Source organism: Aplysia californica, unplaced genomic scaffold (assembly GCF_000002075.1).
Source record: "Aplysia californica isolate F4 #8 unplaced genomic scaffold, AplCal3.0 scaffold00070, whole genome shotgun sequence".
NCBI lineage: Eukaryota > Metazoa > Mollusca > Gastropoda > Aplysiida > Aplysiidae > Aplysia > Aplysia californica.
In genome coordinates, this window is record NW_004797340.1 from 1,656,825 (window position 1) to 1,676,173 (window position 19,349).

The 19,349-nt window shown below is 44.0% G+C and overlaps 1 protein-coding gene across 1 annotated transcript in view; it reads left to right on the plus strand.

Annotated features, from left to right (window-relative positions):
- The window catches only part of LOC101852607 (nuclear receptor coactivator 3), a gene marked incomplete at its 3' end in the record, with an annotated part of 36,961 nt that extends 21,900 nt beyond the window's left edge, over positions 1-15,061 (plus strand). The window contains 6 exon segments of the mRNA XM_035968611.1: positions 90-1,201; positions 6,101-6,388; positions 7,862-8,079; positions 8,917-10,837; positions 12,728-12,941; positions 14,964-15,061. Of these exon segments, the coding sequence (XP_035824504.1) occupies positions 90-1,201; positions 6,101-6,388; positions 7,862-8,079; positions 8,917-10,837; positions 12,728-12,941; positions 14,964-15,061 (3,851 nt within the window).
- Positions 15,062-19,349: the final 4,288 nt, after the last annotated feature.

The following is a 19,349-nucleotide window of genomic DNA, read 5'->3' on the forward strand; positions in this document are numbered from 1 at the left end:
CCCCCCCCATTTATTTTCCAAATAATGTTGATGAGGGTGTAAAATGTTTCAATGAGTCAATCATACTTTTTGCCTTTCGCTGTGGCCAGGTTATCCCCAAAGCCCTGCCAGCTGGAGGCGGTCGCCAGCGTCTGTCCCACCAACCCCTCCGGGCGCGGGAGACTACAGCACGTCCATGAACGTGTCGCACCCGTCGCCGCTACATGCCCTGCAGAGCCTGGACTCCACCTCCAACTCGGGCTTGTCGGGCCTGGACATTAACGTAAATGCAGCCTCGTTTCCCTCCTCGTCGTTTATGTCATCGTCGTCGTCGCCCTCCTACTCAACCGGAGGTATGGACCTTAATGGACATCAGCACGCCACGTCGACAATGGCGGGGAATAACGGCAACAACAATAACTCGAATCTAGTTGGTGGTCGAGCCACCCCCAACAATAACAGTAACAACAACAACGGGTCCTCCACCCAGCAGACTCGTAAGCTGTGCCAGCTTCTCACGCAGAGCACCACACCTGAGCCTCTTCACTCGCCCGCCTCCAGCGAGGGCCGTCGGCCAATCGCAGGCCGGAACAGGCGGGTGTCTGGTCAGATAGGCCCCTCCCACCCGTCAGGTGGAGGCGGGATGAACCCGGTGTCTAGCAGCGGCGCCAACATGGCCGCCATGGCTAGCAGTTGCCTTCCTACCAGCATGTCGAACCTCTCGGTGGACATGCAGGCTCACATCAGTAACAGTGGCAGCGCAAACGTGGGTGGGGGCGGGGCTGGGAGCAGTAGCTCCGCCCGCCTCAAGTCACCTGACGACAACATCCACCAATCCCCGACAGAGGGCCCCGGACAGAGCCCCCAGGAGAAGCCACAGAGCACGTCCAACGAGGACGGGGACATGGAGATGAGCGTAGCGAGCAGTAGCAGCGCCGGGGGGAACAACAACAGCCTGGGCGTGAGCGGCCCGGGGTCGGGTCCTGGCGCCAACAACAGCAGCTCTGGTGGCGAGAGTAACGACAAGAGCAACATCATCCTGAAGAAACTGCTGAGCCAGGACGATGATGAGGACGAGCTGCCCACCATCACCCACGGGATGTCGCAGGCGGCCATGGGCTCGTCGGCGGGGGTCTCCGGCTCCGACTTCCTGCGGCTTGGGGATAAGAACGAAGCGGAACCTAAGCAAGCAAACGCTCTGCTGAAGGTAATGATGCACAAGGTAAATGATTTTTGTCACGTCTCGTCCTGGTATGTGCATGGTAGACCCTTGAGCATGCACCATCCATCAGCCACGCCCGCCTGCGCCCCCCTTCCCTTTCACGCTTGCTGCCTTGTGGGTAGTAGTGTAGGTGGTCACTGAGTGTTGTGCGTTTCCTCTGTGTTCTAGTTTGTTGATTTGTGGAATTGAATTTTTCTTTATTTGAAATTATATTTCTTTATTGGTGCTACTGTTCATTTTTATTTCTTCATGCTCCTTGATTTGAGGTCCTTGTTTGGCACTCCTATAATCATGTGCCTCTATAGACTATATTGTGTCCCCCCAGTCCCCCATCCTTCTGAAGAACTATCCCCCCCCCCCTCTTGCATGCTGTTTTCTAGATGAGTTAGTGTATCCTTATACACTGTGCACTGTCATAGCCGCCATTCTTTGCTTTCTGTAAAAGATTTCGCTGGAAAATCTATTACTCCTAAATAAAGGGTGGCAAAACACCAGTCTCGCTGTAGTTGCAGGCGCTCTGCCCCCTTCTTCCCTTTGCCCTTCATATGGTCAAAATGGTGCTCTCCATAGTGAACGTGAAATATGCCCTACTGCACAATCTCGATCACTGTACTACGAGTCTATGGTGTACCCTGGTTTCACTTTTGCTGTTTTTGAGTGTGCAAAAAAGTTTATTATTTTCATCAGAAAGATTACATTGTTTTATCCTTTAGCTAATGCCTGTATTCCTGTAGTGTCTGTATTTTCATAATAGTCCAAGTTTAGTTACTGGCTTGACAAAATGACAATTCCGAATGAACTTGATTTTCCTGTTTAGGCTTTCAGTCATTGCTCTGGCCTCAGTGCTGTAATTGGTTAGACTATACATTGTACTTCGTTACAAACAGAAGACATGAGTTCAATTCCTGCATAGAGGAAGGTTTAAATAAAAAAATTGAGCATAGCCATCGGTCAACTGAGATGCTGTGTTTCATTTGGTGCGGGTTGGCCCTGACAGTCCAGGTTGAAACAACCTATGGTTTAAATTGTATCGATTAGGAATTAAAGGAAAAAAGAAAACAATGTGAATTAAAGATTGGGAATTAAAGGATTACATTAAAGGAAAAAAAGGAAAACAATGTGAATTAAAGATTGGGAATCAAAGGATTACACTAAAAGGAAAAAGAGAAAACAATGTGAACCACAGCAGCTGATGTCCACTCAGTCTGAAATGTCTTTTCTAGATTTCCAGCCACGATTGTGAGTAGTCTATGCAAAGGGACATAAACGTTGATTTGTGATTTGGTCACAAGCAGGTAAAAAAACCCTGTAAATCACTGGGAGCTGTGCCAGGAGTTGATTTCAGCTACTGTAAGGAATGTTTTCTATCCAAAAAGTGGTCTCAAGAACACATGTTTCAAAACAGTTTCTGATGGATTGAAACCCCCCCCCCCCCTGTAAAGACGTAATACTGATGAATGAAGGGAACATGTTTGCTTGAGAGATAAGCCTAGCGGGAGAGTACCACTGGTAGGTCACACTTCTTAACTTTCACTCTGTTGTTTCTGTCGGTCTGTCTTACTTTTCCCTGGCACTAAATAACCATCGTTGTGTCAATCTGCTTCTCTTTACTCAAACAAACAAACAAAACAAGATAAGCTTTTAAACTGGGTTAAATATTAGGAGAGATAAGTTTGTGGAGTTAACTATCATTGACATCAGAACATTTGGAAGGAGTGTGATGAAACTGATACAACGAGGAGTTGTACTATGATTAAGTGTAGGAATCTGAGCACTGATTAATTGTACCCTATGCGTATGTCGTGTTTTACTGTTGTATCCATACAACGTTGGGGCCATCATTTTCCAAAGAGGAAATTTACTCGTTGTTCCGATCCGTACGCTTTGCGTAGCAGTCTGTCAAAATGATTTTTTGGAGAAATACTGAAAGTTTCGAAGAGTTCTTTGTACTAGAAGTGTTTTAAAATGTGAAGAATACTACCGGGGGGGGGGGGGGGGGGGTTACAAAATGACCCCAGGGCGTATGGATAGGGTTAAAGTCTTGTTGCTTTCTGTTATTTCCCTGCCTAATGTTCCATTCTTTTTTTTTGTAACCACCGGCTAGGGAGTCCAGTGCAGATATAATTATGATGCTGTGTACCCAATGTAGAATCATAGCTATTTACCATATGATGATGTTTGTTGTTGGAATACTTTTTGTCAAGTCAGAGTATGTTAAATATGTATTATGTTTTTCTACAAGACACGATTGAATGAATGTCCGATGTAGTAATATTTTGTTCACACTTTTTATTCTGTTCAGTTAGGTTGGTGTGGATGACGTTTGAAATAGAAAGCTTTTGTCAAGTCATGTTTTGTTTTGGAAGAGAGTAGACAATTTTTGGCTGTGCTGATTTGCTGTTAAATGGAATTCAAACCTAGGTTTTTGTGATAGCTTGCCAACAGCAGTCAAACTCTGACAGTGAATGATTTTTTTTCCTGATGTTTTTCAAGCAAATAGGGCATTGCATGTTGTGCTTTTACTATCATGCTTTACATATATATTGGTTATGGTGACGTTTTTTTGTGGGTTTTTTTGGTGGGGGGGGGGGGGGGTATTTATGCCATTGACTTTGTTATGTTTTTAACCTGTGGTTCTGTAGAAAAAACCCCAACTTAGAATCAAATTTTATTTTTTCACTGACCGATGTATCACATTTTTATTCCTTGTTGAAAGCAGAGTTTGTTGATCTAGATGCTGATTTCTTTGAATGATATGGGACCCCACTCGTGAAATCTCAAGTCTCTTTACTTTTTCTGTTTGATCTATTTTGCGTCTTTCCGTCACTCATGGGCCTTAATTGTGTTGATGTGCTTCTCTTTACTGGGTGGTTGGCAGGTGCTCTGGTGTGGTTTGCTCCTTCTTTCCTGTCAAACATCTATCGTCTTTATCTCCCCTCTACCCCCCAGGGCAGTGCTACTGACTGAACTGTCTTTAGGCCATTCCCAAGGGGGGAATCTGTTCTTATGCACAGTAGAATTGTAAATGGGCTGATTCATCAATGTCATGCTCATGCATTGTGCTTGAACTGCAACGGGGAACTGCTGCTTTTTCTTTCCTCATCCTTACTATTGTCATATTTCCTCTACTTCTTTCGTGTGTTTGTCACACTCTTGTGACCTGCTATTTCTGGGGTGCCTTGATAGTTGAAGCAGACTTTGTGCTGTTGAAGCTAGAGAGGTGAGCAGAGTAAGTCTGATTCCCTGTAAGGACTTCTCTATTTACATCCACCCCTTGGCGCTCATATGACCTTATGCAGTTGGGAGCGCTGTAAAACCTCTACTAAAACAAAAAACTTGATCTGTCACACAGCATGTGCATGTGGGGGCCTCTGGTTTTTGTTGAGTGAACCTTGATGCAGGAGCAGGATGCTGTCTCTCTCTCTCTCTCTCTCTCTCTCTCTCTCTCTCTCTCTCTCTCTCTCTCCTTTTTTATACCCAGTGCACACCGCCAAACTGATTCATCAGATCTAGTTGGGGCCAGACACATTTTCCTTTATGGATGGGGCAAAAGCTACCTTTTTGGCTCAATACAATTATTGATTCGACTCATGACCCTGAAAAACAATTGTGTTTGATTCTGGGGTTACAGTCGCATTTAGTTGAATTTGGGTGTGTAGTGCCAAAATGGTAGCTTTTACCGCCATACATGAAGGAAAAATCTGGCTGGCATCGACTCAATCTGACGAATGTGATTGGCAGTGTGCACTGAATATTTTTGTACATTCCACTGAAAAGAAGTCCTGACCTTTTTGTGTGTTTTTGCATTTTTGTTCAACCCTTTTTTGTTGATTGCTAAATAATTGTGTAGCATGATAAAATTTGCACTTATGATTGTTGGATGTTCGCAAGCGTCCGGCCTGGATCGATAGCAACAACAGCAGGTGATCAGAAAAGGTTTTAAAGTTGTAACCATTAGATTAACATTTGAGAAGAGAATGCCTCTTTCTTAATTAAATAAGCATTCCATTAATCTAAATTTATTTTGAAAATGGAGTTTTAAAGTTGTAACCATTGGATTTACATTTGAGAAGAGAAGGCCTCTTTCTTAAAGAAGTATTCCATTAATCTGAATTTATTTTGAAAATGGCTGTTTTTACTTTCAAATAATGTGACATAGTTTGAGAGATGAGCCTTGACACAAGCAGGAGTGAATCTATATCAAATGTAATTAATTGTAGCTTTTGTTTCATTTACATGTACTTTTTGCCTTAGAGGTTACATTTCTTTATATAGTTCCTTTTCAATGACCATTTTGATGTGGACTTCATTCTGAAATGTTTTGTTTGTTTGCCTGCCATAACGTATTTTATTAAGTCTGATACAGTATTAAGCAAATCTTTTTGAAAATTTCTACACTCAAGATAGGCTTGTTAAATGTTGCTATGATGCACACCATGAATTTTGAGAAAAGATTTTAATTCTTAAATATCACCCCCCCTCCCCTGTCCCTTTTGTTTATGCCAAAAAACACCAATATCCCATCTGCAGACTCTTACAGTAACAGTGATTGATCACTGGTTTGGTTTAACGGTTTATTGTATTGTCATTGTAGAGGGGTTGATATCGCTTTTGGTTTGACAGTTTTTATTAAGCCTTGTCATGGTAGTGCAGTTGATCACAGTTTAGGTTGAACTTATTTTGGTTTTGCAGAGGGGAAGGGGTTGAGTTGCTTGGTTTTGGTTTGTCATTGTAGTGCGAGGTCGATTGTTGGTGAGGCCGTAGTCTTGGTTTTGGGGGGGGGGGGGGGGGGGGGTGTTTGGTTTAATAGATTTTTGTATTTTTTTATATTGTCATCACAGAGAGGTTGATTGTGGTTCAACATGTTTAACACTAATATTCTTGTCGTCATGGCAACAGCAATTGCTGGACGACGAGGCCAAGAGCCACGGCCGCGAGCGCATGAACGAGGGACTGCGGAAGGAGATTGAGAACGCCCAGTCCAAGACCATGGCCGGAGTCTCCTCCAGCTCAGCCGCAGCCACAGCCACCGCAGCGATCACCACCACCACCGCCGCCCCCTGCCCGGCCGCCACCAAGAGAAAGCTGAGCACGGGCCGCGAGCTGCTGAACCACCTCCTGGAGGACAGCGATGAGGAGGCGGCCGCGGCTGGTGGTGGGGGCAGCGTTACGATGTCGGCCCCCGCTGTGAGTTTGATGAGGGGGGAAGTGGGGCTTGTTAGGATATCTATGGTCGCTTTATATAAGCACAAGGGGGCTATCCCGAAAAATGCTGTTTTGAGAAAATCGAAGGTAAAGTTTTTTCCCCCTTGTACAGTTTCTTTAAAAGACAAGGAGAGTTTCTTCTATTACCAAACAATACACCAATGAAACCAAATTTCTCCTATAGGTAGGGCGATGCTCACTTTTGGTGTAGGTGTGTGGCTTTCTGAAAACCCCTGAAATCTGGGTTAGCCCTCTTGTCCTTAAAAGCGACCATATATAGATCTAGATGATCCGTGTGTGGGTGGTGAGAGTGGGACATGGGTATTGGCTTGTTTGAATATAATATATAGATGATCCGTGTGTGGGTGGTGGGAGTGGGATATGGGGAGGCTGGTTGTGATATATACTGACACTCTTGTCATGATATACAGACAATCTTGTGAACAGGTGGAATCAGGCGCTCGTCAGTTTTTGAGCATATGGAGTTATTGGTATTGTCGTAACGATTGATCAGTTGTCTTTCTTTTGATGATGAAAATACCGGTCTAACTTGAATAGAAGTCAAGATATTCGCGATTGAATGAGGTGGAGTTTTCAGGTTTCAGAGGTAAAATTAACAAGAAAATGGCAGCCAAAGTTTTGTGACTTCCATAGCTTGAGATTCCACTGCAAGTGAAATTTTACATTTTTTGTCCTTTTCATCAACGGTTTTCAGCAAAATCTAAACAGAAATGGGTTTTTGAATGGACATAAAAGGGGTTGAGCCAAAACAAAGAATAAACATTTGATAAGAATTACCAAACTGGTGGGAAAATGCCCTTTTCTTCCTTTTCACTATTTGGACAAGCGCCTGATTTCGCCACAATGCCTCAGAAAGTAATTCCACACCCATATCATTGTGTGGGTGGTTGGCGGGTGCTCTGGTGTGGTTTGCTTCTTGTTTCCTATGAAACATCTACCGTTCTTATCTCTCCTCCTTCTTTTTAATGTTTGTTACTCTCTTGTAACACCTCTAGTCTTATGGCGCTCATATGACCTTATGCAGTTGCGAGCGCCTAAAACTTAAAAAACCCCAACTAAACTAAAACCTCTTCTAAAACTTTAAAAAAAACCTAAAACCTCTTCTAAAAAAAAACAACCCAGCTAAAGCTTCTCTAAAAAAAAAACCCCCAACTAAAACCTCTGCTAAAACTTTAAAAAACCCAACCTTTTCTAAAACTAAAAATAAAACTACTGAAACCTCTTCTGAAACTAAGAAAAACAACTAAAACCTCTTCTAAAACAAAAAAACCCAAAACAACTAAAACCTCTTCTAAAACTAAAACCCCCCAACTAAAACCTCTTCTAACACAAAAAAAAAACCCAAGTAAAACCTCTACTAAAACTAAAAAAACAAACAATTAAAACCTCTACTAAAACAAAAACCCACAATGTTGTCTGTCTGTGTCCACCCAGGAGAGCACGTCCACAGAGCAGGACCCGGGCTCGGCGTCGCGGTCCAGACACCAGTCGGAGCAGCAAGAACCTCAGTCCACCTCCGCCCCAGCCTCGCACTCAGAACCCCCCACGCCGCAGGGCAGCGGCAACTCCAACATTTCTCCGGCACTGGTGAACCTCCTGGAGAACATCCGGCGGGACGGACCCTCGGACCTACCCAACAAACAGCTGGATGAGTAAGTCGCTACACGTGGTCATCATCATTATCATCATCACCATCATTATCATCATCATCATCATCACTATTATGGTCATCATCATCATTATCATCATTATTTATCATCATCATTATTATCATTATCATCATCACTATCATCATTATCATCATCATTATCATCATCATCATCATCATTATTTATCATCATCATTATTATCATTACCTGTATTACCTGTCCTGGGCAACAACGTCATTGCACACCGGACAGGTCCATAAGTGCTCAGTTCCCCCCAGCACCAAAGCCCGCAAGGTATCCATACTTATTGTTCCGGTGGCTGTCTGATTATGGCGACGTCTTTCCTTTCCAGATAATCATTCCTTTCTTCCTTCTCCCCTCTCTATCCCCATTTCCCGCATCCTAATGATTGCGTGGTGTTCTGCTGTCTCCTTGTCCTCTTCATCCCGCAACTTTTTCTCCAGGGTCTTCAACACTTCTCCTTTGTCAAATTTCACCTCACCATCAACCACGGCACTGCCTGCCAGCCTATCAGCCTCCTCATTGCCTTTCACTCCAGAGTGCCCAGGACAGAATATCCACGTGATGGCTCTAAGTGATGAGTGTTATCTCCAGCCCCTAACGTTCTGTCCATCATGTATCTCCAGCTCCTAATGTTCTATCCATCTATATCTTCCATCCTCTCATGTTTTGAATACATCTCCAGCTCCTAATGTTCTGTCTATCATATATTTCTCCCAACTCCTAACGTTCTGTCCATCATAAATCTCCAGCCCCTAACATTCTATCCATCCTACACCTTCAACCTTTAACATTCTGTCCATCATATTACTTCTCCAGCCTCCTGCACAGCCTGTGGGAGAGGGACCGGGATCTGCCCAAGCAGGAGCCCACACTGAGCAGCAGCAGCACCCCGGCCCCAGGGGGCGCCACCAGCATGTCAAGCAACGTGGACAGCAGCAGCGGCGGAGGGGGTGGCAGCCACGCCTCCAAGCGCCGCAAGATGTCCCTCTCGGACGTGGACAGCAGCGATGGGGTGGGCGTGGACACGGAGCCCAGCACCTCGTCCGGGAGCGCGGGGCTGCCCGGCTCGGCCCAGAGCTCGTCTCTGTCGCAGAGGAATGCCCTGCTAGCCCAGCTGCTGTGCCAGAGGGCGCCGAAGGAGAGGGTGGTCAACACGCACATCTCGGGTACGACCAACCCCACGGCAGTGCCGCAGTCGCGGTTCAAGTCGAATGTTTTGGATAGTAAGTGCATCACGGTGGGGAACCTGGCCGACGGCGGGCCCCCTGGTGGTGCTGGGGATGCCATGGGGATGAAGGGAAACAACAACAACGGCATTATGGGAAGTGGCGGGATGCCGGGCATGGTGGGAGCCACGGCTGGCATGTCGGACAAACAGCGCAACTTGTACGCTCGACGAGGCCTGCCCACTTCGATGTCGGGCAACCCAAATAATAATAACGGTAACAACAATAATAATAATAACAATAATAGCAATAACTTGCCCAACTTTCTGGCGCATTTCCCGAGTATGGATACGAGCCCGGGTCTGAGCGGGAATGAGATCGTGTCTGCGGACAGTCAGCTCAGCCAGATACAAAGTTTCCTGGAGAGTGGGGACTCGTACCTTACCTCGGCCGGTGACTTTATGCCTGGTGACTCTGGCAGCAGCGGGGGAGACAGTTCCCTCAACGACGCCTTGTTGTCGCAGATACTACAGCAGGCCGCCGATCTAGAGGAGGATCTACACCGCAACGCTCTCTCCGGCAACAACAGTGGCAACAACAACAACAACAACAACAATTCCGGTGGTGGGAGTGGTGGCGTCGGCATGGGTGCTGGTGGGATAGGTCAGATGGGGTCCAGCGCTGGCGTGAGTGTGGGCGTGGGTGTGGGCATTCCCTCTCAAGGCATGGGGGTTGGCGGGCAGGTGGTGGGTGGCGGGCCGGTGGGCTCGAGCAGTGCGGCCGTGACGTCGATTGCCGAGGCCCTCAGTGCCGGCCCCGTGTCGTCCATGCAGCACCGGGGGCTCAACCCCATCCAGCAGCAACAGCAGTCACAGGCACAGCAGCTTCAGCAGGACCGGCTGCGCATGCTTTCCAATCAGAAGCAGCAGAAATTCCAGCTGCAGCAAAAGCAAAGGTTACTGCTCCAACAGCCGCAACAACAACAACAACAACTACAAAAGTCTCAGGACGCTAACGCTGCCATTTCTCAACAGAAGTTTCTCATGTCCCCCCAGCAGCCTTCCTCCACTACCTCACTACCACCCTCCTCGATCGTCGCCTCCTCCGCATCCTCATCTGTCTCATCCACATCCGCCACCTCATCACAGCCAATGAACCCTTCCCAACTGCAACCTCTATCACAACAACAACAACAACAACAACAACAACAACAACAACAACAGCATCAACAACAGCAACAACAACAAGGCCAGCAGTCGTTGGCCACGGACATCGACGTGAATGACGAACTCAACCTGGTGGCTCAGTTGGAAGAGATAATGAAAGAGACGGGGAACTGGCCCAGCGAGAACTTCCTCACCATGGGCAGTGCCGGCCAGGTGCGACAGGGCGGCCCCTCCAACTTGGCCAACGAACAGCAGGCCATCGACGGGATTAAACGCCAGTTGATGGGAGATGACCCGATCCTCCCTTCGCAGCAGCAGCAGCAGCAGCAGCAGCAGCAACAACAACAGCAGCAGCAGCAGCAGATAATGGGTGCTGGAGTGGATGGAGGACGGCAAGGGTTGCAGGTGAGAACTATGAGTGTCTCTTCTCATATCAGCATAGTTTAGCATGAACATAACTGTCATGACGCGGTGGGATCAGGCGCTTGTCAAATTTTGGGCATGGGGCTGAGGGATAATTGGCATCATTTGAAAGTTGATTTGTTTGCTTTACTTGCAATGAAATAAATATCCATCTGTCTTGAACAACTCAAGATATATGCGATTGAATGAAGTGAGGTCGCCTGGTTTCAGTTGTGAAATTAATGAGAAAATGGCCGTCAAAGTTTGGTAACTCCAATAGCTAAAGAGTCCTTGGAAAAAGAAGAATGACATATTTTGTGCCTTTAATCAGTTTTTTCAGTAAAATTCACTTGGAAATATGTTTTTTTTATGACATAAAAGTGGTTGAGCCAAAATAAAATAATTCGATAAAGATTTCCAAACTGGCAGAAAAATGCCTGTTTCTCCGATTTCTGTATTTTGACGAGCGCCTGATTTCACCGCGCTGTTTCACATTCGGAGCTGTCGAAATCCGCTCGAGTCCAAACTTTGAAAATTTAAAAATTCTGACATCCTCTCAAAGCTTTATCAAGATGCACACCCTTTCAACATCGCCAAAAGACAGTTTAGTGTTATGGTCAAGGCTTGCACATTTTTTGCTCTTCGTGATTCTTGATGGGAACAATCACAACAAACACTATTTTTGGTCTGTGGGGTAAGAAGTAACCTAAGGCACTTCACCCTATCCATACGTCATGTTTTACCATGGCATCCATTCAACGTGGGGAACTCTGTACCATCACTTTCAAAGGAAATTTATTTGTTAGTCCGATCTGTTCGCTACACCTAGCAGTCTGTGAAACGATTTTTTTGAGAAATACTGAAAGTTTCAAAGAGATTTTCGTACTAGAAATATTCTCAAATGTGAAGAATACATCCTCGGGGGTACAAAATGACCCCAGGGCGTACGGCTAGGGTTATTAGGATTGCTTGCGACACCAGCAATGCAGACAACATGTGGGCAGTTTGTGGGTACCCCGTGTGTTCTGCGCCTTCTTCCTTCTGCGCCTTTTTCCTCATCTCTATCATTTTTATCTGTTAGAACCAGCATTTGTGGTGCAGTCGTTACATGTTTTGCTGTCTCAGAGTAGAGATCCCCTATGTGTAAGCAAGTTCTGAATCGAGGGAGTGGGTGGTTGGCGGGTGCTCTGGTGTGGTTTGCTCCCTCTTTCCTATCAAACATCTATTCTATTGTCCTTATATCTCCTCCTCCTTTTTTTGTATTTGTTACTCCTTTGTTGCACCTCTGATCTTGGACACTTATACGACCCAATTGTGCTGCTAATGCATTAATACTCTTTCTAAAACATAAAACATGATTTGAGGGCTAAAGTTTACTTTTACTAGCTGCGTTATTTTCTCCCCCTCTCTCTCTCTCTCTGACGCATCAGTGAACATGTACTTTTAACCACGGATGTTGTTCTAACTACCTTATTTTACCATGGATGTTGTTCTAACTGTGTTATTTTACCATGGACTTTGTTCTGTGTTATTTTACCATGGACTTTGTTCTAACTGTGTTATTTTACCATGGACTTTGTTCTGTGTTATTTTACCAAAGACTTTGTTCTAACTGTGTTATTTTACCATGGACTTTGTTCTAACTGTGTTATTTTACCATGGACTTTGTTCTGTGTTATTTTACCAAAGACTTTGTTCTAACTGTGTTATTTTACCATAGACTTTGTTCTAACTGTGTTATTTTACCATGGACTTTGTTCTAACTGTGTTATTTTACCATGGACTTTGTTCTTACTGTGTTATTTTACCATGAACTTTGTTCTAACTGCGTTATTTTACCATGGACTTTGTTCTAACTGTGTCATTTACTCCCCCCTCTCTCTCTCACATCAGCGGACGCTACAGCAGCAGCTCCAGTCGGGCCTCACTCAACAACAGCAGCAGCAGCTGTCGCAGATGGTGGTGGGGCCCGGCGGTCACTACGCCGCCACCGCCCAGCAGCTCAAGCAGCCGGCCTTGCAGCCGGGCTTCAATGCTGGGATGAGGCCGCAGCAGCCCCGTCAGCCGCAGCCACAGCAACAGCAGCAGGGCTTCACACAGCCACGAGGTGAGAGAGGGGGAGAGGGAGAGAGAGAGAGAGAGAGAGAGAGGGAGGGAGGGAGGGAGGGAGGAGGTCGAAGAAAAGAGAGAAAGAGAGGGGGAGGGAGAGAGAGAGAGAGAGAGAGGGGGGTGGAGAGAGAGAGAGGGGGGGGGATGAGAGAGAGAGGAACATTGTGCTCCAAGATCAGTCAAAAGAAGAGGATTAACACTTTGCCATCACATCTCGCTGATCGCGGAGAACGCCAAACTTCCGCCGCCGTCACAAAACGCCGATCAGTGATGTTTACCTCCCAGTTTCTTTGGATTTCCCCCAAAATGCTTGTGATGGCAAGGGTTTTTACTATATGAGCCTTGTGATGATAGCAAGGGTTTTTACTATATGAGCCTTGTGATGATAGCAAGGGTTTTTACTATATGAGCCTTGTGATGATAGCAAGGGTTTTTACTATATGAGCCTTGTGATGATAGCAAGGGTTTTTACTAAATGAGCCTTGTGATGATAGCAAGGGTTTTTACTATATGAGCCTTGTGATGATAGCAAGGGTTTTTACTATATGAGCCTTGTGATGATAGCAAGGGTTTTTACTATATGAGCCTTGTGATGATAGCAAGGGTTTTTACTATATGAGCCTTGTGATGATAGCAAGGGTTTTTACTATATGAGCCTTGTGATGATAGCAAGGGCTTTACTATATGAGCCTTGTGATGGCAAGGGTTTTTACTATATGAGCCTTGTGATGATAGCAAGGGTTTTTACTATATGAGCCTTGTGATGATAGCAAGGGTTTTTACTATATGAGCCTTGTGATGGCAAGGGTTTTTACTATATGAGCCTTGTGATAGCAAGATGTTAATGGTTAAATGTCATCATGTCTTTCTCACTCTGCTCCAGGGTGTAGGCCACGGACAAACACTTTCCACTTCCCACTTTTCTGTACATCAATTTCTGTAATTCTTCTCCAGGTTCCACGATGTCTTCCCCTTGATCTTTTACCCTGTGGATTCCAATCCAACACTTTCTTTGTTATGCAGCTGCCTGACTTCCTGAGAGTATGTCCAATCCATGGGCACCACCTTCTTCCTTCCTCATCTCTGACTGGGATCTTTCTTGTTTTCCTTAACACTTTCTCGTTTTTGACCCTGTCAGTCCATCTGATCCTCAGTAACTTTCTTAGACACCTATTCAAGAAAATGTGGATCCTCTTTATGCAAGTCTTTGGTGCGTTCCATGTCTCGCATCCATACAACAGGACTGATTTCACGTTTAAATTGAAAATCCTTAGCTTTGTTTGAAATGAGACATCTCTGGTTTTCCAAATGGTTAGATGAACACATTTATTATCATCTATTTCTAAATGAATTAAAATAGAAAACAATTTTTTTTGTTAATCTATCAACTTTGTAAGTAGAAGGAAGAGGAAGTGTGGGTAATAATTGTCTCGTTGTGGTGGCTGCCATACTTTCAGGTGTACAGCCTGTGTTGTTTACATCTAGTGGCATCACATTGGGAAGATTCAAGATTACTCGTTTGATTTCCATAGACAGCGAAAGATCTTGTCAGTATGTTAATGTTTAAGCGCCTATGTGGGCAGTTGGCAGGTGCTCTGGTATGGTTTGCTCCTTCTTTCCTATCAAACATCTATCGTCCTTATCTCCCCTTCTTCTTTTTTATGTTTGACACTCTCTCGTAATGCCTCTAATCTTCTGGCGCTCAAATGACCGTTTTCAGTTGCAGGCGGCGTAAAACCTCTATTAAAACTAAACTAAACTTTTGGCGCCTATAAATGGCTGCTTGCCACTGTATGCTTCCTAGGAAGTTTAGGTTGTTTCAGATTGCTCTGAGGTCTGCTGGGGTAATAGTATAGATTTGTGAAGCTCATAGAGCTTGCTGTGGAGCGGGGATTTGCGCTATACAAATACTATCTGTTATAATTGTGGTGGAGGAGATGGCAATAAAAAGAAAAGAAAGGTAATTTTGATGTCACTGGACTGAAATTCAGCCCCCTTCTTTTCCCTCCCTTGTGTCCAGCGACCGTGCCTCACCCCGCGGGTCCCCTGGCCCCAGCACTGCGCCCGGCCGGCCTCAGCTCACAGAACATGATGGTCCGACAGAACCTTTTGCACCAGGTATGTACTCTACATCATTAGAAAATTGTCCACTGTGTATGTACAATACATCATTGGGTGGTTGGCGGGTGCTCTGGTGTGGTCTGCTCCTTCTTTCCTATCAAACATCTATCGTCCTTCTCTCTTTTCCTTCTTTTTTGTTTTTGTTACTCTCTTGTAACACCTTTAATCTTCGGCACTTATATGACCTTATTGTGTTGCAAGTGCCGTAAAACTTTTACTAAGATTTTAAAAACACATCATTGGAAAATTGTCAACTGTGTATGTACACACTTCATCATTGGATGGAACATTGTCAGCTGTGTATGTACACACTTCATCATTGGATGGAACATTGTCAGCTGTGTATGTACACACTTCATCATTGGATGGAACATTGTCAGCTGTGTATGTACACACTTCATCATTGGATGGAACATTGTCAGCTGTGTATGTACACACTTCATCATTGGATGGAACATTGTCAGCTGTGTATGTACACACTTCATCATTGGATGGAACATTGTCAGCTGTGTATGTACACACTTCATCATTGGATGGAACATTGTCAGCTGTGTATGTACACACTTCATCATTGGAACATTGTCAACTGTGTATGTACACCACATCATTGGAACATTGTCAACTGTGTATGTACAGATAAGATAAGATAATACTTTATTATCCCAGAGGGCAATTTTTCTTGGCTGTACAGGACCGTAAAAACAGATGCAAGTGTTCTTTAAAAATTTTAATGATATACTACTCTCATTAAAATTCAATATGAAAAGAGAAGTAAAGCTGACAAAATGTACATCCACATCAGATGCATCATTCAACCACATGCAGGAATTTAAATACAAGACCTCTGGAGTTATATATAGATACATACTGTAAGAGCAACACACATCTACACTACATCATTGGTACATAGTCAACTGTGTATGTACACTACATCATTGGAAAATTGTCAACTCTCGGACTCGCAACCGTAAGGTCGTGGGTTTGAATCCCGTCAGGGGCCCGACATTGTGTCCTTGGGAAAGGCACTTTACCAAATTTTCCTCACATCACCCAGGTGGGAATGGGTACCCGGCTATAGACAGCGAAAGACCTTGTTAGTGTTTGAGCGCTTAATCAGCTGCTTGCACCGTATGCCTGAGAATGTTTCGGAGTGTTCTGTGGTCTGCTGGGGTAATAATATAGTGTAAAGCGCATAGAGCCTGCTGTTGAGCAGGGATATGCGCTATACAAATGCTATTTATTATTATTATTATCATTGGAATATTGTCAACTGTGCGGGCCGTTGGAGGGTACCAGTGGTACCATGTACTATTCCTCTTATTTTTCACCCTTCCAGCCTCATGTGTGTATATTTTCAGCAGCACTTGTACCTCCCATTGTCCCAAGCGCATAGTTTCTCCGTTTCTGGGAGTACTAAATTTGTGCATTTTTCGAAATTAGCGAACCTAATTAAACTTAAGTTTTCATATTAGTTTATTTACCTTTCAACATTGTTATATGTCATTATCCAAAGCTAATTACAAAAATATTACATCACTTTTTAGAATGTATGCCTCTTTTTCTGAAATACTTCTGTATAGTTTGGGACTGGGGTTTGGGAGTGCACAAAAATGGTTGGGGCTGGAAGGGTTAATCTGTCTGTCTTGCTTTTACCCAGTGCTAAACAACCAGTAGGCCTACGGATATTGTCTCTATGTGTTTATAAATCTTTATTCTAATTTACTGAAACATTAAGTGAAGTGTGCTGACAAAGTGTGTTACTTCTCGGATTCAAGCCTTTATGAAAATAGATACATCACACTTATAGGTGGAAGTTTTTACAATTTATAAGTATGAAATAATAAAAGGCATGGTATTATTTTATAATAATTTAGATAAAGAATATGGCATCAACAGAAAATCTACAAAATTTGACCCAATTGTCGATTTTTTGGCCAATATCTCTATTTATGGATTGCGAGAAATAACTCATTTTGTCAGCATGCCTCACATATTATGGGTTCCTGTTAAGATTTCAGACTCTTTCTGTGGGTGGTTGGCGGGTGCTCTGGTGTGGTTTGCTTCTTCTTTCTTATCAAACATCTATCGTCCTTATCTCCCCTTCTTCTTTTTTATGTTTGTAACTCTCTTGTAACACCTCTAATCTTCTGGCGCTCATATGACCTTATGCAGTTGCGAGCGCCATCAAACCTCTACTAAAAAAAGACTCTTTTTATTTTGTTTTGTTTACATTATAATGTCAAGTCAAAAGTGTTGATGAAATTAGTTGTGTACCCGTGTAAAAATATCAATATCGGTGATTTAAAAAATAACTGGCATCAGTCGGGATTGTTGGTATAGAGGCAGGTCTATTATTGTCTTTTTAATTTTCGGGATGAGTAAATTTTACATGTGGGAAAATCGAGTGGGGTTAATTTTCATTCAAGAATTATTGTATATTTCATTTCCAGGCACGGCACCGACAGAAGCAGCAGCAGCAGCAGCAGGAGCGAGAGAGACGGCTGTTGTTACAGCAGCAGCAACAGCAACAGCGACTGCAAGCGCTGCCCCAGCAGTTCACTCAGAGATTTGCCCAGGTATGGAAACTGTGCATGCACAGTAGAATTGTAAATGGGCTGATTAAACGATGTCACGCTCATAACTGTACCTGATCTACAACAGGGAACTGCTGCTTTTTCTTTCCTAATCCTCTCTATTGTCATTTTTTCCTCTACTTCTTTTGTATGTTTATCACAGTCTTGTGACCCGCTATTTCCGGAGTGCCTTGAAAATCGAAATAGACTTTGTGCTGTTGAAGCTAGAGAGGTGAGCAGAGTAAATCTGATTCCCTGTAAAGACTTCTCTGTTGACATCCACCCCTTGGCGCTCATATGACCTTATGCAGTTGCGAGCGCCGTAAAACCCTCAACTAAAATATTTTAAAAAACATTCACCCCGTGGCGCTCATATGACCGTATGCAGTTGCGAGTGCCGTAACACCTCTGCTAAATGATAATAATGAACTCATACCATTTCCCAGGCTGGCATGCCCACCATAGACGGAGCGGCGGGACCACAGGCACCCTTCCCCGACAACCTGCGGGAACTGATGACTCAGCACCCGCCCAATGTCACGCTCTCGGTACAGGTAAACTGTTTGTGGTTTTGTTTTTTGTGTCTGTTGTTTTTTTTGGTTTTGTTTTGGTTTTGTTTTGTTTTTGTGTGTGTTGTTTTTTTGTTTTGTTTTGGTTTTGTGTGTGTTGTTTTTTGTCTCTTTGTGTTAAATAATAATAATAAATGACATTTATATAGTGCCAACCCCGATTAAAGTACAAAGGCTCTGAGCTCTTTACAATACAGTACAAAAGTACACATACAAGTAACATGAAACGTTGTGTTCTGACTAAAAGAAAATTACTCCAAATATTCATCTTATTAATTTAAAAACAGAAACGACTTCAGCTGACATTTGAATGAATCAATTCTTCAACCCAAAATTCTTGTGGTTCAATAAAGTTTAGATCTTGTCTTGTATTGCCCTCTCTTTACTTGTCTGTTCTTCTTTCGTATGGGTGGTTCGTTGGAGAGTGCTTGTGGGTGGTTGGCGTGTGCTCTGGTGTGGTTTGCTCTTTTTTTCCTTACAAGCATCTACCCTCCTTATATCTCTCCCCCTCCTTTTTTGTGTCTGTTACTCTCTTGTAACACCTCTCTTAATCTTCGGCACTTATATGACCGTATTGTATTGCAAGTGCCGTAAAACTTTTACTAAAACTATAGAGTGCTTCTGGTAGAGTTTCTTTTTTTAAATTCCCTCTTGTTTTTGAGTCTGTCTGTCTGTCTGTCTGTCTGTCTGTCTGTCTGTCTGTCTCTTTCCCAGCACTTAGTGGCTGGTGTTGCGTGAATGGGCTTGTCTTTTCTTAAATAAAGAAAGAAAGAAAGAAGAAATAAATGAATATATAAATAAACATAGAAAGAAAGAATATAAATAAATAAATAGATAAATAAACAAACAAACAAACAAACAGACAAGCAACTATGACCACGACCACAACCACATACAATGAGAAGTCTTGCTACCCCAAAGTGGCATCGGTGGCCTATACCAGTTCACCATTTTTAACGGAGGATACGCTGGGGAGATAACCATGATAAATGGGTCTTTTTTTTTCAATTGCGGGAGAGAACTACTTTCAGCATGTTGCCAAATGAACCTGGAATAGCGTCCCCTTCGTTCTAACAGCCAGCAGCACCAACTTTACCGATCTCACACATCGTCTCTCTCTCTCTCTCTCTCTCTCTCTCTCTC